This window comes from Ichthyophthirius multifiliis, assembly GCF_000220395.1.
Source record: "Ichthyophthirius multifiliis unplaced genomic scaffold scaff_1120509250587, whole genome shotgun sequence".
Taxonomy (NCBI): domain Eukaryota; phylum Ciliophora; class Oligohymenophorea; order Hymenostomatida; genus Ichthyophthirius; species Ichthyophthirius multifiliis.
This window is the reverse complement of record NW_004086616.1, coordinates 67,824-90,329: the sequence shown is the minus strand read 5'-3', so window position 1 is coordinate 90,329 and position 22,506 is coordinate 67,824. Positions and strand designations below refer to the sequence as shown.

General features: G+C 16.5%; 6 protein-coding genes across 6 annotated transcripts, besides 33 other annotated features; 2 read left to right on the top strand and 4 right to left on the bottom strand. All coding sequences in view use genetic code 6, as the record gives it.

Annotated features, from left to right (window-relative positions):
- Positions 1-98: a microsatellite.
- A 95-nt stretch (positions 99-193) lies between these two features.
- Positions 194-257: a microsatellite.
- Positions 199-233: a microsatellite.
- Positions 258-377: 120 nt separating the features above from the next.
- Positions 378-443: a microsatellite.
- Positions 444-1,003: 560 nt separating this feature from the next.
- On the bottom strand, positions 1,004-1,891 carry IMG5_083340 (hypothetical protein; the record flags this gene model as incomplete). Its single annotated transcript, XM_004036384.1, has 2 exons — positions 1,004-1,161; positions 1,222-1,891. The coding sequence occupies 2 exons, from the start codon at positions 1,889-1,891 to the stop codon at positions 1,004-1,006; spliced, it is 828 nt and encodes a 275-aa protein (XP_004036432.1).
- A 35-nt stretch (positions 1,892-1,926) lies between these two features.
- Positions 1,927-1,989: a microsatellite.
- Positions 1,990-2,961: 972 nt separating this feature from the next.
- Positions 2,962-3,000: a microsatellite.
- Positions 3,001-5,169: 2,169 nt separating this feature from the next.
- On the bottom strand, positions 5,170-6,641 carry IMG5_083330 (MORN repeat protein; the record flags this gene model as incomplete). The annotated part of the gene is made up of 5 exons (XM_004036383.1): positions 5,170-5,189; positions 5,234-5,455; positions 5,493-5,696; positions 5,738-6,213; positions 6,317-6,641. Coding segments are annotated over 5 exons (1,247 nt in total), but the record flags the coding sequence as incomplete, so codon positions are not given.
- Positions 5,457-5,486: a microsatellite.
- Positions 6,642-6,730: 89 nt separating the features above from the next.
- Positions 6,731-6,769: a microsatellite.
- Positions 6,770-6,788: 19 nt separating this feature from the next.
- Positions 6,789-6,846: a microsatellite.
- Positions 6,847-7,004: 158 nt separating this feature from the next.
- Positions 7,005-7,034: a microsatellite.
- Positions 7,035-7,879: 845 nt separating this feature from the next.
- On the top strand, positions 7,880-9,690 carry IMG5_083320 (hypothetical protein; the record flags this gene model as incomplete). Its single annotated transcript, XM_004036382.1, has 3 exons — positions 7,880-9,086; positions 9,177-9,315; positions 9,379-9,690. The coding sequence occupies 3 exons, from the start codon at positions 7,880-7,882 to the stop codon at positions 9,419-9,421; spliced, it is 1,389 nt and encodes a 462-aa protein (XP_004036430.1). The 3' UTR covers positions 9,422-9,690.
- Positions 7,984-8,190: a microsatellite.
- Positions 8,036-8,191: a microsatellite.
- Positions 8,295-8,335: a microsatellite.
- Positions 8,351-8,396: a microsatellite.
- Positions 8,434-8,545: a microsatellite.
- Positions 8,564-8,966: a microsatellite.
- A 336-nt stretch (positions 9,691-10,026) lies between the features above and the next one.
- Positions 10,027-10,058: a microsatellite.
- A 232-nt stretch (positions 10,059-10,290) lies between these two features.
- Positions 10,291-10,359: a microsatellite.
- Positions 10,302-10,358: a microsatellite.
- A 926-nt stretch (positions 10,360-11,285) lies between the features above and the next one.
- Positions 11,286-11,354: a microsatellite.
- A 216-nt stretch (positions 11,355-11,570) lies between these two features.
- Positions 11,571-11,621: a microsatellite.
- Positions 11,622-12,214: 593 nt separating this feature from the next.
- Positions 12,215-12,285: a microsatellite.
- A 535-nt stretch (positions 12,286-12,820) lies between these two features.
- Positions 12,821-12,851: a microsatellite.
- A 306-nt stretch (positions 12,852-13,157) lies between these two features.
- Positions 13,158-13,194: a microsatellite.
- A 366-nt stretch (positions 13,195-13,560) lies between these two features.
- Positions 13,561-13,612: a microsatellite.
- A 79-nt stretch (positions 13,613-13,691) lies between these two features.
- Positions 13,692-13,745: a microsatellite.
- Positions 13,744-13,796: a microsatellite.
- Positions 13,797-13,808: 12 nt separating this feature from the next.
- Positions 13,809-13,848: a microsatellite.
- Positions 13,849-13,953: 105 nt separating this feature from the next.
- Positions 13,954-15,169, top strand: IMG5_083310 (MORN repeat protein; the record flags this gene model as incomplete). Its single annotated transcript, XM_004036381.1, has 3 exons — positions 13,954-14,480; positions 14,529-14,798; positions 14,857-15,169. 3 exons carry the CDS (start codon positions 13,954-13,956, stop codon positions 15,167-15,169), a joined length of 1,110 nt encoding a protein of 369 aa, XP_004036429.1.
- A 289-nt stretch (positions 15,170-15,458) lies between these two features.
- Positions 15,459-17,158, bottom strand: IMG5_083300 (major facilitator superfamily protein, putative; the record flags this gene model as incomplete). The annotated part of the gene is made up of 3 exons (XM_004036380.1): positions 15,459-15,730; positions 15,836-16,195; positions 16,234-17,158. 3 exons carry the CDS (start codon positions 17,156-17,158, stop codon positions 15,459-15,461), a joined length of 1,557 nt encoding a protein of 518 aa, XP_004036428.1.
- A 90-nt stretch (positions 17,159-17,248) lies between these two features.
- Positions 17,249-17,313: a microsatellite.
- Positions 17,314-17,551: 238 nt separating this feature from the next.
- Positions 17,552-17,593: a microsatellite.
- Positions 17,594-17,687: 94 nt separating this feature from the next.
- IMG5_083290 (SET domain protein) lies at positions 17,688-19,198 on the bottom strand (the record flags this gene model as incomplete). Its single annotated transcript, XM_004036379.1, has 2 exons — positions 17,688-18,096; positions 18,168-19,198. 2 exons carry the CDS (start codon positions 19,196-19,198, stop codon positions 17,688-17,690), a joined length of 1,440 nt encoding a protein of 479 aa, XP_004036427.1.
- A 319-nt stretch (positions 19,199-19,517) lies between these two features.
- Positions 19,518-19,543: a microsatellite.
- Positions 19,544-19,547: 4 nt separating this feature from the next.
- Positions 19,548-19,641: a microsatellite.
- Positions 19,565-19,645: a microsatellite.
- Between the last annotated feature and the right edge of the window lie 2,861 nt (positions 19,646-22,506).

Sequence of the window (22,506 nt, the reverse complement as noted above, 5' to 3'; positions counted from 1 at the left end):
ACCCCAACCCCAACCCCAAACCCCAACCCCAACCCCAACCCCAACCCCAACCCCAACCCCAACCCCAACCCCAACCCCAACCCCAACCCCAAACCCAATAGCGCCTACCCCAAAACCTATTCCAAATATATTTATATATTTATAAATAAAAAAATTTAAAATTTAAAAATTTTAGATATAATATATTATAAAAATAACATAATAATATATATATATAATTAATTTATATATATTTTATAATATATATAATATATTTTTTGTAAAAAATATTTTATATATAAATTTTTTAAAATTTTAAAATATTAGAAATTCTTTTTATTTTATTAAATATAGATAAATTGTTTTATTAAAATTATGTATATATATAAAAAATTTTTTTTTTATATATAAAAATTAAAAATTAATAATATATTTTTATTTAAAAATTTATAAAATTAAAAATAAATTAAATCATTTAAAAAAATAAATAAAAGATATATTTATATTAAAAATAAAAAATGATGTAAATATAACATAAATTAATTTTCCTCAAACACAAATTATAGTAAAATTTTCTGGGCTTAAATAACTTTCACAATATTTTAATAGCGATGCTTATTTTCCTTATTATTAAAGGTACTAAATTCTTCCAAAATCAATAATTCTTTTAGCCATTTTTCCTATAATTTCTTTTTCTTAAGAACTTAACCACTCGTCTTTCCCTGTTTTATTATTTTATAAATTTCCACTAACATACCACCCCGATATATTAAACAAAAGTTAAACTTCTTGATTTGAAAATCCTAAAAAACCTTCTAAAAAATCCATATTTAGATAGCTGTCTCTCCTACATTTATGATGGCAACAAGTCGCAATCATCATTCCTTTAAAAAAACATTATTTTTGGCATTTAAAAGAGTATTTATTGATAAATCAGTTGCTTCACCACACATATGTTTAGAAACTCCAATTATTTCTAATTTATTTTCTAAAAATTACTTGCCTTCTTTTTAAAAAATTTAAGTCAAACTATTTGCATCAAAATGTAAAATATTTGTCCTAAATCTTAAAAAAAAGGATTATTTCTATGTAGCTTATCTAATTTATTTCTACGAGGTTCTATTTCTAATAAAACATGGGCTGAATGTTCTTCTTATTTTTAAATATCTTTACTTTTTTAATCTATTGATATTTATAAAGTTTCTAATGTTAATTCTTACTGTAAAGTAGACAATTAGGTACATATTGTGTGAGAAAGAAGTCCTTTTCCAGCCCCGAATTCTATATATATACTTTTTTTATCTAAAAGGTTTACTTTTTTAAGGATTTTATTTAATTAAAGGACTTGATGAAGGTCTTTTTATCTATCATTTATTTATTAAATGTTATTTTATAAAGAAGAAACTTCAAGAAAATAATTTTCTGTATTTTCTACTTAAAATTATGTTTCTTTTTAGCTTTATGTATATATTTTTAAGGCTTTAGAAAAATTGAATTTTATTTTTTATATTAAAGATATTAAAATTAAAGATTTTTATAAATAAAGTTCTTTTAAAGAAATATTTATTTCTTCTTTTTTTTCCTTTTCAATTTTCTATTAACCTTTATTATTTATACCTTATTAAAACCATATATTCTATTATTAAGCTTCTTGTTGTTTTTTTAAAGTACATTTTTACACATGCTTTTCTAGATTATCTTTATTTATGTAATGAGTAGGATCTATGGGACATTTCACTTAGGTTACCGAAAATATATGATAATGGCAATATTAAGAATTTTCTGTACGAGGAAATTTGCAAATTTTTTTTTTTTTTTAAAGATAATATTAACAGTTTTTATCTAAAAAGTATTTATTTTCATGCTCTAATTTTTATATTTGATTAGTTTTTTATTATTAAATTTCTTCCATTAAATATTTTTATTTTAAAATAAATTTATACAGAAAAAAAAATTATTAATATAATTTTTATTTACAAAAAATTATATATAATATTTATTATTTAAAAACTATTTTATTATTAATTTCTATTTGCATTATTTTTAAATATATTATTTTTTATATATAATGGATAATCAAGATCCTTTTTCATATAAAATATATTAAACTAATTCAAAATATATATTAAATGAATAAAAATAAATTGAAGACCTGATTAATTAAAACAGCCAATTAAAGTAAAAAATAGATTAGTTAGAATAAAGTAATAAATAACTAAAAGAACTTAACGATAACTAATAAATACAAATAAATCTTTTTACTAAACAAATATAAAACTCTGAAGAAATACAAGAATAATTAAAATCTAAACTAACGGAAGTAATCGAAAAATACTATAATTTATTAAATGGTTCACAATAAAATATTTAAGATACTAATTTGCTATAAAATTCTAAAACAAATAAAATAATTTAACAAAGTATTATAAATAATATTTAAGATAATAGAAATTTATCTCTACCTATTGTTGGCAGTAGAAATTAGAGAAAAAATAATGAGTATAAATAAATTTTTAATAATAAAGGGAAATAATAAGATTAAAAAGATAATTTATTTTATTAAAATCCAATTAAATTAGAAAAAACATAAAAGTATTCAAATGAAGTAAAAATTAATTAAGAGTAAAATATTTTTTTTAAAAATAAAAATAAATAATAAATGCATATCTGTAAAAAACTATTTTTTTTAATTAAGGTATTCAAATATTATTTTAAAAAACACAAAAGAATAGAAAATTAATTAATTTTTTAATGAAAAAACATAAATATTTAGTTAAAATATTTAAATTAGAGAAACAAATATAATTAACAAAAATTATTCTTAATTATAATTAAATTAAAAAGATTGCCATATAGAATAAAAAAATAACGAAAATAGGATAATTTCGAATTTTGTAATTTTTTCAGCTAATAAAAATGCTCTAAAAAATATCAACTCTATTAATGAAACTAATATTTAAACTGAAATTATATATAGTTTAGAGAAAAATTATTAATAAAAATAATAAGAAAAATTATAAGTTTTTTAAGATTTCATATTTTCTAATGGTTTAGAATTAAAAAAATGCAGTAAATTTGATTTTTAATAGTAAATTATAATTTATATTAATTTTTATATAATTAAATAAAATAAAGGAGCATCCTTTTTAAATAAAATTTACGAAAATAATTAGTTTTTTGTATAAATTCATTTGATTAAAATAATAATTTTGAAAAGAATCTTTTTTAAAAATACTCCAATCCTAATAATTTAACTTATTGTATTTGTTTAGTTTCTTAAGATTATTTAGATTTTAAGAATTTAGAAAAATTATAAATTGACTAAATTGAATAGAATTAATATTGTTTACAAATTCCTGTAGCTCTTTGCGTAATAACTTAATATCCTTTATTTGAATTTTTTTTTGATATTTTGAACTTTTTAGTAAGTTGATTTTATTTTTATAAATTAAAATTAAAATTAATGTTTTTTTAAAAAAAATCGGGTGAAAATAACAAAATAAATTAAAAACAGACTATATCGAAGATTCAAAGTATAATGAAATTAGGCAAGGTCTTGTAGATTATTTGAAAATTGACTTTTCCTAAATAAATGTTATTTAAATATAGATTTTTATTTTGTTTTTATTTTATAATAATAAAAAGAATTTTCTTAATTTAGACATAATAAAAGTTTTAGATTCTTGTATAAAATTTAAAGATAAATTTGATTTCGGGTTAAAAGTGCATTTTATAAATTAATTTACACTTTCAGTTCCTTTTTAATGGGATTCGTTTCATTTACAGGCAGAATGGGGAATGGTATAAGTTCTTTAAAAACTAACTTTATTTGATTTTACGTATATTCTTTTTTCTTTATTACTTGAGGAAAATACTATATTTTATTCATCTGAAGAAACCTTACTTAGCTAAACTTTGTAAAATAATACCATATAATTTTCCGGTTATATATTAAATATTTTTAAAGAACTTTTTTTATGTGTTAAATATATCCATTTAAATGGCCTTATCCTATAATATCGTAATTAACAAACAATCTTATGTTTATTTTTGATTCTCCTACTCCTTTTCTAATGGGTGTTAGTAAATCTTTTTAATGGTTAATAGACGAAAAATTAGTAAATAAAAATGAAGAGTTTTTGATTGTTAATTTGGATAAAGTTGATTGCATAAGTTAAAATAAAACTTTTATATTTTAAAACAATTTTTTTTTGGAAATAAACTTATAGCTTAAATCTTTATTTTAGTCTTTAAAAACAAATACGTTAAATCTCGCAAATAATATTTTAGAAATCGATAGTATTTTAGAAAAAAGTAAAAAAAAAAAGAAGAAGAAAAATAAATTTGTAAAAAAATACTTGAATGTGTTAAAAATTTTCTAGAAAATTAAATATTATAATTCCTACCTTAAAAAGCTATCTTTGAAAATAATGTAAAAACAAAAAATATTATTAATATAAATAAAATAATAAATTAGTAAGTTGATTATGAAGCTATTAAAAATTATCTTTTGAAAAGTATCAATTCCTAAGACTAGTTTTTAATAGAATTTGTTTAAACTTAAATGTTTTATAATTATATGTAAGAAAAGTATTAAAATGTTTGATTGCTATTTATAATTTCAATATTATTAATAAAAAATTGGTTAAAAAATATATATTTATATTTAATTTATAAAATTTTACATTTAAATTAATAATAATAAAACTTATATTTTTAATTATTTTAGGTTATAATTATAAATTATTCTTATATTCAAACACATATATTATAAATTTCTTTATTAATTTAATCAACAATATTATTTAAAGAATCGAAGCTTTATAAAATAGGTATTTCAATTTATTTTTAAAATTAATTATTTTTTTATTAACATTTTTTTTTTATGTTGTAAACTTAATCTTTTTAATTTTATGATTTTTCCTCAACCATTTTAAATCTTCCTTATTCCTTATATAATAGATATAGTAATAAATATAAAAATATACATTTTTCTAATTCATATCCCATATGCCTTCGATATAAGCTCCTTTTCTATTTTAAAGTTAACAAACCCATTTATGTTAATCATAATTTAATTTTTATTTACATATAAAAATATCTCCATTTGAATAAGTATATATTCCTTCTGTTTCTTTTTAATTATTTTTCCAATATCCTTTAAAAGTTTCCCCATTATTATATTTGTATTCACCAATTCCATGCATTTCCTAAAATAACATAAATATATAATAAGTTAAAATATACAAATTACTAATTCTTAATTAAATTATCCTTTGTATTTTTCGTTTGTATTAGTATTTATAAGATTACCTTGAGGTAAATAATCATTTTTCCAATATCCTGAATAAATAAGATTTCCATTAATGAGAATTCCATATCCTTATTTTTTATCTTTTGAAAATAATCCTTCATATTACATTCCATTTTAATATTTATAAATTCCTTTTCCTTTCTTTTCTCCGTCTTTCCAATTCTAAATAAATAAATATAAATAAATATATATAGCAAACCCCTTGATATTAATCACCATTTTAATAAATAAAAGTCCCTTATCCATTTGGTAAGTTTTTTTCCCATTATCCTTCATATTTTTCTCCGTTTTCAGAAATATAAACTCCATTTCCTTATATAACATCATAATTCCAATCCCCTACATATTAAGCTCCATTGTAATATATATACTTTCCTTTTCCGTATTTAAAGTCATTAAGAAACTTCAATAAAAATAATATTATGAAAATAAATAAATAATTACTTATCCTTCATAAACTTCTCCATTTGCATAAATTAATTTACCAAATCCATTTTTTTATCCATCTCTTTATTCTCCAAAATATTAAGTTTTGTCACTATTATAAGTAACTTAACATTAAATTTAATCTTCACCTTTTTTCCATTCTCCCTCTAACACATCGCCATTATTCGAAAAAAAAGTTCCTTTCCCTTCTCTCATGTCATCTTAGAAATTTCCAAAAAAGTAGCTCCCATCTGGATAAAATTACTTACCTTAGCCATTTTTTTACCCATGTTTCCACATTCCCTCATAAATAATTTAATTGTTTTTCGAAAGTTGACCAAATCCTCCATAATTGTCGTTTTCCCAAATTCCTATATATTTGAGACCATTTTTAAATCTATATTCTCCTTTTCCATTTCTTTATCCGTTTTAAAATTCACCTTCATAAGCATCTCCATTTTTATATAATGCATGCCCATATTTATGATATATTCCTTTTTGTAAAAAAATATAAATAATTTATTGTATTTATAGTACCATATTTCCAATAACCTTTATAATATATAATGTCTTCTTTTTTAAATTATAAGCATTCACTTGAAACATATTATTAATTTTCAATTTATTTTATATCTTTTTAATATTTTCCATATCCATTTTAAATATCATTATGCCATTCGCCATCATATTTTGAACCATCTGCATATAAAAATACTCCTTTCCCATTTTTTTTATCTTTTTCCCATTCACCCTCATATAAATCATTTTTTTAATATTTATAAAGTCCAAAACCATGTTTTTTATTATTTAATATATTTCCATAATAAGATTCTCCGTTTTCAAAAGTTAGGCTGACATAGTTTATAGGTTGTGCTAATTGTGGATTAATTTCTTCTTTTATATACTATTAAATTATGTTCATTAATAGAAAAAACCTTATACGATATAAATTTATGAAGTTATAATAAATATATAAAAAAGAAAAAATATAAATTTTTTAATTGTAAAAAGAAATTAATAAAATTTTAATAAATTAAATTAAACTTTAATTTTTAATTATTTTATTTTTATATAATATATAATAAATATTTACAAAACATATAACATATAATATATTTTTAAAAACAAATTAAGTTATCTAATATATACTTGATAAATAATATTTATTAATAAAAACTCAATATATAAAGTAGTTTAATATTCTAAGATTATCCATTTAATCAATACTAAAATTTAATATTTATTGTGTAATTTCTAAAGTAAATAAGAGAAAAAAGAACTAAAAATTATTTATTTAATTATTATTTATTAATTAAAAAATATTCTAATAATAAATTAAAATTTAAATATTTTAAATTTGTGAAGTTTTTATTTTAATTCATTTAATATTTTTAGTTCTTTTTTTTTAAAAAAAAATTTAAAAATAAAATATTTATATTTATTTATTATTATTGAAAAAAAAAATATAAAATAAAAATGACTGACTAATAAAAACATTTATAAATTTTATAAAAATTAAATCTTATAAACTCTTTAAATTTTTCTCATTTTGCGATTAATAGTTTAGTAAATTAAATATATATATTAGTAGAAGTTAAAAAATATTATAATAAAAGGGGATAATATATGATAGTGTAAATGATAAATAATGAAACCTTAAAAGGATTTTATATACTATAGACCCAAAAACATGTAATATGATATTTACTATACATAAAGAAGGTTAAAAGTACAATAGAATATAAAAAAAATAAGTGAATTTTAATGATATTTTATATATTATTGAGTAAAAAAATAATTAAATAAATGAAGAAAAAAATACTATTTATTTATATTAATAATAACGATAATAAAAAAAAAATAACCATAATTCAGATTTATTGCTTGATGAATAAATATCAAAAAAAAATATATAAAAAGATTAAAGAAAAACTAAAGACTTTGTAAAATATGAATTTGAATATGATAAAAATAATATTTGTGAATTAGGAACATTAGAAAACAATTAATATTAATAATAAAATTTGAAAAATTTTGATGAATTATTATATAATATAAATTTAGATTTGTAAAATAATTTTAGTTTATAATAAATATAAAAAGCATAATTACTATAAGATGAAATATTTTCTTAAAAAAGTACTAATATGCATCTTTAAGATGATCGATAAGACATAGAAGTTTATAATTTATACGATGATAATATATTATATGCAAGTGTTATAAAAAGTAATAAAGAATAACAAAACTAAACATAAATAAACTAATAATAATAATAATAAAGGTAATAGTAATTGTAATAGTAAAAGTAATATTAATAGTAAAAACATTAATAATAATAGTAATATTAATAATAGTAAAAGTAATAATATAAGCAATAAAACTAGTAATAGTAAAAGTAATAATAAATGTAATAATAATAAGAATAGGAATATGAATAATAAAATAATTAATAATAATAATAATAATAAATATAGATATAGATACAATAAAATACATAAGCATATGTATAAGAATTATAATTAAAATAAGAAAAATCTTAAATAAGATAATAAATATAAAATTAACAATTTACATAAACATTAGAATAAATATAAACATAAGAACAATAATAAAAACAAACATAATATTTAAATAAAATATAAGAAAATAAATAAATTGAAGAATAATAATAAAAACATTTATATGAATAAATTTAAAATATAGAATTAACATAAAAATAAGAATAATACTAATAAAAACAAATATAAAAATAATCATAAAATCAAATATAATATTAAAAATAAATAAAAGAATAATCATAAAATTAAACATAAGAATAATCATCATCTATTCATGCATATTCATAAACATAAACATAAACATAAACATAAGCATAAACATAAGCATAAACATAAATATAAACATAAACATAAGCATAAACATAAATATAAACATAAGCATAAATATAAACATAAATATAAACATAAATATAAACATAAATATAAACATAAACATAAACATAAACATAAACATAAATATAAACATAAACATAAACATAAACATAAACATAAACATAAACATAAACATAAACATAAACATAAACATAAACATAAACATAAACATAAACATAAACATAAACATAAACATAAACATAAACATAAACATAAACATAAACATAAACATAAGCATAAGCATAAGCATAAGCATAAGCATAAGCATAAACATAAACATAAACATAAACATAAAAATAAACATAAGCATAAACTTAATAAAACTAAATAATCAATACTATAGTAGAAGTTAATTAAAAAAATAAAAGTAAAAAATTAAGATTAACAACAAATGCTTTTGAACCAACTATACATCATTAAATATAAATGGAAAGGTAATATAAATATAATTTATTTCGTTATTTTAAATTTTTATTTTGTTATAATATATTAAAATTTACTTTAATATTTTATTTTTAAATTAGATTTTAGTTAAATAAAATTGTAAATAATTAAGAAAAATTTAACCTTTAAAATTTTTTCCTTGAAAAATTAAAAAGTTAAAGCGAATAACAAGAAGAGAAACAAATAAATTAAGATTGCTCTTGGCGTTATTTTTTAAGTGTAAAATATTAAAAACATATACTAAATATAATGTTTTAATTTACATTTTTTTTTGTAAAATAGGATTAAAAAAAGGAGAATATGCTACTTTTTAATAGTTTAATGATAAAAAGTAGTCATACAAGTAGTAATAGTAGTTTAGGTAGTAGAATTAGTAATGGCTTTAGATAAAATGCATAAAATACATATAAAAATCATTAGAATTATTATTAATAAACATTAGCTGCTATAAATGGAAGTTTTACTTAAAATAATAATACTCCTAATTTAATAAATTCTTCAAATAATTTAAATAACAGTATGACAAATAATAATATTGTGAATAGCTCTAATAATTTAAATAATATAATAAACAATAAAAACTAATTATTTTGAATATTAATTTCTAGTTATTTATTTTTAGTTAAGAAAAACAAGTTTTAATGTTTTAATTATTTTTAAAAAAATATCATATTTTAAAATTAAAATAAAAAAAAAATCAACTATTAAAATACTATAAAACATGTTATTTTTAAAGTATTTAAAAAATGATTTATTTAAATTTTTAATATTTATAGTAAATATTTTGTCTAAAAATTACTTAATATATTTTAATAATTTTTTTATAATTTTTAAATTAAGTGTAGTTAATAAAAAAATAAAAATTTAACATATATAAATAATAAAAGTTTTATATATAATTACAGGTATATATTATATTATCTTAGATAAATATATATATATATATATATATATATATATATGTTTTATTTTTTAATATAAAAAGTCATCATATGTTGACTTATTTTTTTATTATATTTTAATATCTTCCTGGTAAAGGCAAGTTATAATTTTAATGATCAATATTATTAATATTATTAGAATTTCCGAAACATGGCTAAATATCATCAATATCTTAATTGACTTTATTAAATGAAAAGAAAATTGTTTATTTATCGTTTTAATTGCCAAAACAACTTTAATTATTAAAGGTACTATTAATACTGTTATTATTATTATTATTATTATTATTATTATTATTATTATTATTAGTGTTATTATTAAACATAATTTCATCTTAAAATGAGAAATTAGTCAAATCGTTTTTAAATATAACTTACTATTACTATTATTCATTTTAATTTTATTATGTTTTATTTTACTATTTCTTTTTACAAATTATATTTTCATATATCTATTAATATATTTAATATTTTAAAAATATAAAAAATACTTCAAATAATTGCATCATTAATTGTTTTTATTAAAGATAAACTACAAATTCTTCAAACTCAAAAGATATGTCCATATCAGCCATATCATATAATACATCCTATACACAATTTAAAATATCTATTTATATATTTTATATATTTATATCAAAAGCATTTATTAGTCCATCATTATTACTGTCCATTTTGCTAAATACTTCTTAATGCAGATATTCTATAAACTATTAGTTATATTAAATAATTGTAGATTTTCTTATTTTGCTTTAATTATTTTCATATTTATTGCATTCAGTTTAATTTTTTAATGCAATATCAAGATTATTTTTTGAAAAAATTTGAGATTTATTTCTTCTTTATCTTTCATCTTAAATAAAATTTAATATGTAAAATATATATTAAAAAATTATAATTAATTTATATAATAATATTTTTTAAAAAATTAATACTCAAAATAGTAGTTTCATTTTGTTTTTTCATTTATTTGAGGTCAACTTTAATTTAATTAGGTTTTCTTTGTTATTAATTAGAAGATTTAGTCCTAGCAGCTTCGTTAAAATTATTATTATATGGTGTTTAACATCTGGATTTTTATTATTTTTGCTACTAAATTTATTTTTGAAATTTGTCTAAATCAATCGTTATTTATTTTTTTTCAAAGCTTTTATTTAACAAAATAGGGTTAATATAATATTAATTTTTATCATTTAGGTTATTTTTTTAGCATGTATTCGCTAAAGAAGGTTCATAATTATAATTTTATTATTTCTTCACCATTTCTTATATGTTTTTTTTAATATTTTATTATTGTTATTTTTCACATTTTGTATAATATTCATCTTCTTTCTTACTCTTTTTTTTAAATCTTCGTTTATTTAATTAGGATTCAACTTTAGTGGATAAGGATTTTTTTATGAAGAATTTGTTGTTTAACTTTAAATTTCATCCTTTTCACTACTTTGACAACTAGAAAGTTATTAAAATTTTGACGCTTTCATAGATTATGCTTTATTTATTTATTTTTTTATATTTTGTACTATATATGCAACACAATCATCTTTAAGTTAATTATTTACACAAAAATCTTTAGCTAATTATATTATATCATCATTTTAATGTACTTTTATTAGGCAATCACCTTCTTCATCACCTAAATTTATAGTGACAATTGCTAATAATTTATCATTAATATTTTTTCTCATTAATTTGTTTTTTATGTAAATATATTAATACTTTTTAAAAAAATTGTTTTTTTATTTTTAATTTTCGAATTTGTTTTTTACAAAAGAAAATAAAAAATATATTTCTTGGAATAATATTTAATTTTTATAATTTAAATTTTTTATTTACTAAATTAAAATAAAAATTATCTTCTATTATTTTATTTTTTATATAAAAAAAAATGTTAATAAATTTATTTAATTAATTATAAGAATTTAATAATTTTTATACAAATATATTTATTATCAATTATCTATAATAATACTAATTTATTATAATTATTTTTAAGTATTTAGTATTTTTTTAAATATAATTAACTTAAAATATTAATATATAAAATATATTATTTATATAATATTTCAAAAACAAATTCAAAATGTTATATAATTTTTATGAAAAAAATAAATATTATATTATTCTTAGCTTTTTAAGCAAATTATATAAAAAATGTCTTTTTTTATTCTTTTCATTAAATATTAATTTATTTAATAATTAATAAAATCTTAATAATTTAATTATTTAATAAATGATAATTATATTTCATGTAATTTGGTTATAAAATTATATTAAATACTATTATTATTGCACTTATTATTAATATTTAATTGATTTATTCTTTTATATTAACATTAAAATAAATTCATTTATACAATAATAGTATATTTATCAAATAAAAAAATATTTAAATATATTAATTTAATTTTTCAAAAATAATATACTTACATTATACATTCAATAATTATTAAAGTAAAATAAATTAGATAACATTTTTAATATATTATTTAAATAATGATGATTCTTTAACTAAATATTTTTTATATGTTTAGAATATATTAAACTCTTTAATAGTGAAAATTTTATATATCAGAAAACTATATATATTAATTAAAAATAAATTTAAAAATAATTTTAGTTAATAAGAATTTATGTTTTTACTAATTTCCATATTTTTTTATCTATACTAAATAGTGTATTTTTTCTTAAAAATTTGTATCATAAATAAATAAAAAAAAAATTAATTTTAATATTAAAAAATAGAGCTAAAATATAAATATTATTGAATTTGAAATTTATTAATTATTATATAAATATATTATAATATAAATAGATATTAATTAAATAATATATCTGCATTTATTGCAACCGATTATAAAAATTTATGTTTTTAATTATTTTTTTATATAAACTAATTTAATTATTATAAAACATTTCAATAAAATTTTACTTTTATCAATATAAATTTGAATATAAAATAATGGTAAAAAAGCTTTTTATGAAAAAGGTTAAAATAATTAGATTCAAGATTAAATGTTAAAATAATATTGCATTATTTATATATGTCATAATTTAATATAGAAAATAATTATATAATTAGTAATATCAATATAAGTCAAATCAAATGAATAAATTATTTAAATAAATAAAAAATAAAAAATAAAAATACAATAAAATATTAGAAAAACATGTTAGAACAAAAGCAAATGATATTTATCAATATATTTATTTATTTAAGCTTTATATTTTATAGAAAATTATAAAATTACAGAATAAATTTAATTTTAATAATAATTAAACTTGCTCATTTTATTTATTTAATTAATTATGAATTAGTTGTGTCAATTAAAATAAATATATGTAAAAATTTTTTTCATCAATATTTCTTAATTAATTGGATAAATTAAAATAATATAAGCAAATTTATATTTAAATTGAGAATTATTAAAAATGAATATTTTAATTATAAATTTAGAATATATTATTGCAGATAAGATGTAATTTAAAAATAAATTTTTCAATTTATATTAAAAAGATGAAGAAAATACTCTAAAACTTATTATAAAATACTCTAAAACTTACTATAAAATACTATTTATTTAAAGTTTAATACGACTAATATAAAAATAGTTTGGATAAATATATATATATATAAATTTAATATAAATACAAATTAAAATATTAAATATATAAAGATTATTAATTATTAAAATATTTAATATTAAATTATAAAAAAATAAACTTATTTTAAAAAATAATTATTAAAAAAATATTTATAAATTTTAAGAGATTTTATATTTAAAAATTTTATATTTACTATTTTATATTTTTCTCATTCTAATTTAAATATAATTATTGTAATCTTGATTAAGAATATTAGTTTTTATAAATAAAAAAATTTATAAAAAAATGGGTCAATGCTGTTCACAAAATAATGATTTTTACAAATAATAGGAAGATATTTAATTATAGGTTGAAACAGAAAAATAAATTTTAGAAGATTCTTATGAAAAAGAAATCAAAACCAAAATTCATAAAAATAAAGAGAAAGTTTACAAACAATGTAATTAAAAATCTGCAAAAACAGAAAATAGTAATCAAGAAGATATAATTGAAATTTAAATTAATAAAAAGTAATAAACTCCTAAAATAAGTGAAGATTTACAAAATTCAATTTAATTATAAAGTGATATTTCTTAATATTTATCAGAAAAAGCACGAATTTAATATATCAATTTAGGTGAGTTTAACTATTAAAAAAACAAAAAATAAGAAGAGAATTTAAATTAACAAATAAAAAAATAAAAACGATGATGGATCTATTTATATAGGCAATTTTAAAAATGGAATAAAATACGGAAGAGGTAAATAAATTTATAAAGATGGAAGCTTATTAGAAGGATTTTGGGAAAACGATAAAATAAGCGGACAAGGAAGATTAATACATGCTGACGGTGATGTGTAAATTTAAAAAAATAATTAAAAATAGTTTTCTTTTTTTAAAAAAAGATATGAAGGCTAATGGCAAAATAATATGGCTTAAGGAAAAGGTAAATATACGAGAATCGAAGGTTTTTCTTATGAAGGCGAATGGTAGAATGATTAATAAAATGGATTTGGGATTGAAAAGTATATTAATAATTATTAACACGAAGGAAATTATGAAATGGGTAAAAAAAATGGATTTGGGCATTCCATATGGTATGATGGGAATTAGTATATAGGAAATTTTGAATATAATTTTTTTTCTGGAAAGGGAATTTATATATGGTAAAATGGGTATATTTTATTTAATGATATTTATTTATTTTTAAGAATAATATTTAATTTTAAAAAGAGATAAATACGAAGGTTAGTGGTAAAATAATAAAATGGAAGGATAAGGCGTTTTTTAATATGCAGATGGTAAAAAATATATAGGAGAGTTTAAGGAAGATTTAAAAGATGGTGTTGGTTAAATAATTTGGCCAAGTGGAGCTTCTTACTAAGGAGAATGGAAATAAGGAAAATAACATGGAAATGGGATATATAATGGATAAGATAATTAAAAAATCTAAGGAAAATGGGAAAATGGGCAATTAATAAATATAATTAATATAATAAGTTATTAAAAAAATGATGAATAATTAAAAGGTTCAACAATAAAATGATATAAAAATATAAATTTTAAATTATTCTTTTGAAACTAAAATATATAATGAATATAATATTAAAATTATTAAATTTATAAATATATAGTTTAAAAAATAGTATGTAAATATAAATAAATAAATATGATTTAACTAAATTATTTAAAAAATAATTAATTAAATTAAAATTATAATTTTTATTAGAATATATTAAAATATTTATATATATTTTATTTTCTATTAAATAAAAAAAATACTTGAATATTTTATTAAAAAATATTAAGAATTAAAATATTTTTAAATTATAAACTCATTAATGTTATAGTTTTCCTTTAATTAAAGAAATATTTTCTTAATCCGTTAAACTTTAATCCTAATATTCCCAAATTTAGCTTAAAGCAATTTTAGGTTCTACATCAGTTATTAGTCTTAAATCTTTATAATCTTTATAAGTAAAAATTATAGCTAATAAAGTTATAAGCAAACTTTCTCCAAAACAAAATAAAAGTAACATATCATAACCATATTTCTATTAAGATTAATCTTAAATAATTCCAATAAATATAGGATTAATAAGTAATCCTAATAAAAAACATATATATATATGTATAATTATATTATTATAAATTTATATATATTTTTTTTCTTTTTTTTAAATATTAGCAATTAAAATATCTATAATATTACCTGTTTATAATACAAAGTTAGCCACTCCTCCTGCAGTACCCAAGTTTTTTTAACGAACAACTAAATTTATGCAAGGCCATAATACACTTTATAATATACCATATCCTAATCCAAGGATTGACAATGCTATAAAAACATACACATAGCAACCTTTTTCATTTCGACATGTAGCCTCTTTATATAATAATAAAAAGAAACTATTAAATAATAGACCCCCTAAAATTGCAAAAGTTCCTCTGTTTCCAAATTTATCAACTAAAATCCCTACTAAAGGAATAAAAATTGCTCCTAAAAGAAAAGGGAAAGTGTAAAAATTGCTTGCATGATTACTTTATATATCATACCTTATTATCATGATTTCTATTTTTTTAAAAACATTAATCTTTAAAAATATTTACCTTACATATTAGCCATAAAAGGTTCCAATATCATAAAAGAGAAGCAAATTGTAAATATTATAAGCCAATAAATTCCTTTAAACTTTTTAATATCTTTAAATTTAATTTTTTCTGTTTGAACTTTTTATTTTTCCTAATCAGTGGCTAAATGTCTATCTAAAAAGTTCAAACAAATAACACTAAAAAAAGATATAATGCATACATAAACACCTATAAAAGCCGCCTCCCATAATAATTTGTTTTTATCATATTAAATAGGATATACAAAACTAGAAGTTAGCATAGAAATACGTCCTATAGAAACTATAAAACCCATTGCAAAAGACAACTCCGATTTAGGAAACCATCTATCAATAATATTAAATCCACAAATATTAAAATTCTCAAGACCAATTCCAAAAATAAATCTACCAAAAACAATTGTATAATAGTTTTCTTAATATAAACCAAATGTAAACAAAGATTAACCTATGTTTTATAAAATACTACATGTAATCATTACTTTATAAACTCCTAATTTATCTATTAAATATCCAGCTAATAATGCTAAAGGTGGTATACATAAAATACTGTATAATAAATTATATTAAAGAGCACTCATTTAAAGTTATGTTTTTAATTAATTTTCTAATACTGCAGGAAAATCATCAGAAAAAAAGTTACCTAAATTACTAAGAATTATGAATAATAAAATAACCCAACGCCATCTATTGTTTTTTTCATTTAATTTGTAAGTAAATGAATGAGTAAAAGAGTGGTTTACTTTTTATAAAAAAATATTATTAATTTTTTAAGTATAAGAATTATAAAGTTTTTAAATATTATAATGCTTTATCTATACATTTAGAAATATCTTAGAATTAAAGAGAATATGCACTTTCTTATTAACTTATAGAATGTCTAAAAGTATGTATATGTCTTTCATGGACATTTCTTCTCATTTATAATTAAAAGATGATTTTATAATATCTTTTTTTTTAATTATAAATTATTTTAAAATAAGTTGGTTTTGAAATATATTATTATTAATATTAATAAAAATTATATATTTTTAATAATAATGAAAATTATATTTTTTTATTCATTTCTTCAATTCATATGAGGAAAACTATTGAATATGAATAATGAATAATATCAATTTAAAACTAAGAATCAAAAAAATAAAATACTTTAAATTATCTAAAAAAAAAATACATATTTAAATATTACATTTATTTAAATATGCAAAATAAAATTTTAGAGAAACAAATAATGTATGTTATCAAATATTTTTTTATTGAGCTTTATTTAATCGTTAAAAAGTAAAAATAATTAAATTTTTTGTAATATATAGTATATTTTATAATTTCATAGTTATTTTATTTTTGTTTTTAATTGTTTAAAAATTATATAAATTATGTTAATTTATTAATTAATATAAATTATTCTTTTCATATAAATATTATTGAATTTTATCATTAAACCTTTTCAAGCATTTTTGTAAAGAATTTTATATTATTGTCGATAACAATTTATTCCTCAATACATATATGTAACATATTTCTATAATTTTAGTCTTAAATAAGATGTATTTCATTTAAAGTATCTATATCAATAATTAATCCTTTTTTATCTTATCTTTCTATTTTGTTATAATCAAGTGTACTTTATCTATTTTTAATGTATTTTTATTTTTCCTAATTAAGTATATTAATCATATATTTGCACAATTAAACTTCATTTTAAGTACTAATTTATTTATCAAAATCATTAAACATATAGGTGGAAATTTCAGTATTATTAAAAACATCTTAATCACTAATAAAATAAATTCTTAAAGTTCTTAATAAATCTTTATTTATTTTATTTTAATAAATAACAAATCTAATTTTGTTAAAAAAATATAAAAATAAAAACATATTAACACAATTATATAATAAAAAATAAAGATTAACCTGTCTAAAGTGAAATCCTTTTAAATTTTAAAAATTTTTTATTTTAATTCAAATTGTTAAGAAGTATATTCCAAATAATTATCAAAGTTCAAATTTAATCCAAATTCATTAAATTCATTTATCTAATTAACAAACCCATATTTCATTAAAAAATCGTAGTTTGGCATATTTCCGTAATTCAAAGTTAACTCCTCACCCGGCAAAATATCTTTAATCGCTTTAACACACACATAGCTCTCATTTTCATGTTCAAAATAAGTCCCTGTAACCCTACAATTAGGCTAAAAGGAATGATTAATCCAATCTACTACAGGAGTCATAATAACAACTGAATTAATATCAAAATGTTTCGGCTATTCAGGTAAAAAATTCAAATTTCTACTTCTCACAATACTCATATAATTACAAAAATCCTAAAAAACGAACCCGAAAAGTCTATTATTATATAGATCTTCAGTTATACTTTAAAACTGACTATGTGTGGAACTAATTAAACTAGCTAAATATGAAGAATATATACCTTTTATAGTATTAGTGTCCCAATATAATGGGTTTTTAGGTATTTCATTTGCATTATCTAGAAAATACTTCAATAAATAATCTGCATATGGATATAATTACATAGTTTCGAATTTACTATGCACATTTAGTTATGTGATTATTTTGAGTACATTTTAGATATAATAAAATTGATATGGATTTTTTTCGTAATACTTAGACGCGATTTTTGTTACAGAATCATTTATTTCATACGCTTTTATACGATCACTTCCTACCAATTCTAAGCCAGTTATTGACTTTTCAGTTGATACTAAAAAAACTTCAGATCCAGCTTGGATTTCTTGTTAAGATACTAAACCTAGGCCTTTGTTTATGTTTTTCAGGGGGTCATTAATGCTTTTTAATTCAATTTCGCTGAATAAACGGAAACGGATTGTTTTTTTATTATCACATACCCATTATAATACATTTTGTGTTTTTGGGTAGTTTTATATACTCTTTTGTAAGAAGCCTTAGGTTAATTTTTACATATCTTTTTTTATTTTTATATATTTTGAATGTATTTTTTATATAAATAAATATATATATTTATTTTTTTGTTTGTACTTTTTTAGATTTAGTATACAATTAAGTTTATTTTTGATTATTTTATAAATGTGTTTTTATCAAATTTTGTATAAAATATTTGTGTTTTTGTTTTCAATAAAAAATAGATTTTTAATGAGTAAAAAAAATATTTTCATTTAAATAATTATTTATTTAATATTATATAAATTATTAAATAATATAAGTCTAATATTTCTTGTTTTAATATAATATATATAATTATTATTCGATTATTGTTTTTCTTTTTTATTTTTATTTTTATTTTTATTATAAGAAGAATTTAATAAACCAAAAAAAATTCAATTAATATCCATATGAAATGAAGAATTTAATAAATAAAAAAAATCAATTAATATCCATATAAAATAAATAAAAAAGAAAATAACATAATAAACATGTTTAGTAAAAATTAAAATAATATTAATATTTTCAAGTAAATAAATGTATTATCATAGTCATTATATAAAATTTTTATTTTTTTTAATAAAGAATTAATCATATTTTTATTTATTTAATATAAAAAATTAAAAGTTTAATAATTAAATAATAATATTTATTTTTTTGAATTTAAATAATTATTAATAATTAAATTAAAATTTAAATATTTTTAAATTAATTTCTAATAATAAAAAAACATATAATAAATAAAATATATTGTATTTTAATAATAAATAAAATTATTAATTATGGTAATTATTTCATTGTTTATATCTTTTGTTTTTAATATTTATTAAGGCTAAAAAAAAATGTATTGCAAAATACAAATATTGCTAAATTATGGTGTCATATTTATTTAACTTTAAATAGAATTTTTTGATTTTTTTTTAAATAAGATGATTACATAATATAATATTTATTTTCTTTAACTTTTTTATATTATCTTTTATTATCTATCAAGGATAAAACATGAAAAAATGGGTACAGTTTTTGTTTTTAGAATTTTCTTTATATTTTAGCGTTTTTTATTTTGCTTTGTTTAGTAATTAATTTTCTTATAAGTATGATATAGCTAAAATGTTATTTTTTTATTTAATAAATATATTTATTTCTTAATAATTTTATTTTCTTGGTTCTAAAATAAAATCAATTTTAATGAATTTTTTTATTCATTTAATTTTATTGGCTTTAATTATAATAAAATATATTTTTTAAAAATACAGCTACATAACAATATGTAAAAATGTAGAAGATTGTGTTATTATTTAAAATTAATAATAAAATATCTTTATTGTCAAAATAAAAATTAAAATAAATTAAAATATTTAAATATAAAAGTTAATAGTATAATTAACTAAAAATATTCTAAAATATTAAATAATAAATAACAAAAAGATAATAAAGAATCGAAGGATAATATTGATTAAAAAGTAAAATAAAAATAAAAATTACTTTTAAATATATTTTGAAAAAAAGCTTTAAAAATGTATTTTCAATAAAATAATCACTGAAAATAACATTACAATATAGTCCAGTAATTATATACTTTAGAAAGAAATTAATCTTAAAAATTAAAGTTATTAAAATCATTTTTATGAATTATTAAATAAGCTTGAAATATAAGAAAGTTTTATTATTATTAACTATTATAAATAAATATAATAACTCATTATACAAACAAATAATAATTTTATATATATATATATCAATTCCTGAATTAAAATAAACAAAAATATAAGAAATAGACAAAAGATATATGTATATTTTTCACTAATCAGAACCTTAATATATTTAATACACATTTAAAAAAGAAGAAAATATATTGACATTTTGCCAATAGGATTTTAATTTAAGTGAAAATAAAGAAAATTAATTAAAATTTAACATCTTTAGATTAAAAAATACTAGTTTATTAAAATAAAGTAATATTTTATTACATTTTAATAATTTTTTTATTGAAGAATATAATTATAAATAAATAATAATTCTAGATGATGGACATGAATTACTATCATTTAATACAAAGAGTTTGGAGACTGAAGTTATTTTAAATAGTTTACCAAATAATAAAAATTCTTAGCTAAAAATAGAGCAAATTAATAAAAGATAATTATATATTAATAATAATTCGATTAATTTTTAATAATGTGTTATTGATGTTCCAACTAATTTAATTTATAAATAATTCCAAGACTTTTAAATTGGAGCAGAAGCTATAAAAATTGAAGGATTAAACAACTTTTTTATTATTAATCACAATAATAAATACAAGAATAGCTTTATTTATAATATCTATAATAATAAGTAATTGAATTAGAATATTTTTTGGATATATAATAGGCATGGTATATAGGAGGTAATGTTTTAGTTTTTATAGATAATGGTTTTAATCTAAATTATACATAAATTAAAGAAATAAATGAATAAAATTCTAAATATTAGAACGAGTTTGATTGTGTGTCTTTAATAATTATATGAACTCTAAAATTTTATTTGAATATTTAATATATTTAATATAGATTAATATAGATTTTTTATTAAACAATGATATATTTTTAATTTTTGATAACGTTTTTAAATAATTACAATATTATTTTTTAGTTTTATATATTTTTCAAAATATTAAATTAATATTTTATATTTTACTTATTATAATAAAAACAATAATTTTTTATCAATTGAATTTCTTAAAGATTCTAATATATAAATAATTACAAACAATTTATAAATTAAAAAAAATATAATATATACAAAAATTAAAAAATGGAAAGATTAAAAGTGTGCATTTATTTTTTATTTTGCATTGAAAAAGAAAAAAAGAATAAATAAAATCCTTAAAATGAACCTTTAATATAAAAAAAATAATAAAATTATGACAAAAATATTTATTAATAAACAAGAAAATAGTCAAATAATTAAAAAAGCATAATTCTAATGTAAGAAATTGAAAAAGACTTAACAATTATTGAAAAAGAAAACACATAATTATTAGACTTAAAAGAAAAATGTACATATATTAAAATAAAATAATTCTTTTAAATTATTAAATAAGAAGAATAATTAGAATAGGTTAATTAAAGCCAATTAAAAAAATAAGAAAATAATAGAACCTCAATAGAATAGTTAGTGTAAGTTAATTAATGTATAAATAAAATATTTAAAGATTAAATAGGCAACCAAATTAAAGAAAATAATATAAAATATGAATATAATATTTAAAAATAAAAACCTGTTTAAATAGATGATGATATATAAAAAAAAGATGATAAACAATAAGGAGATAACATAAAATCAG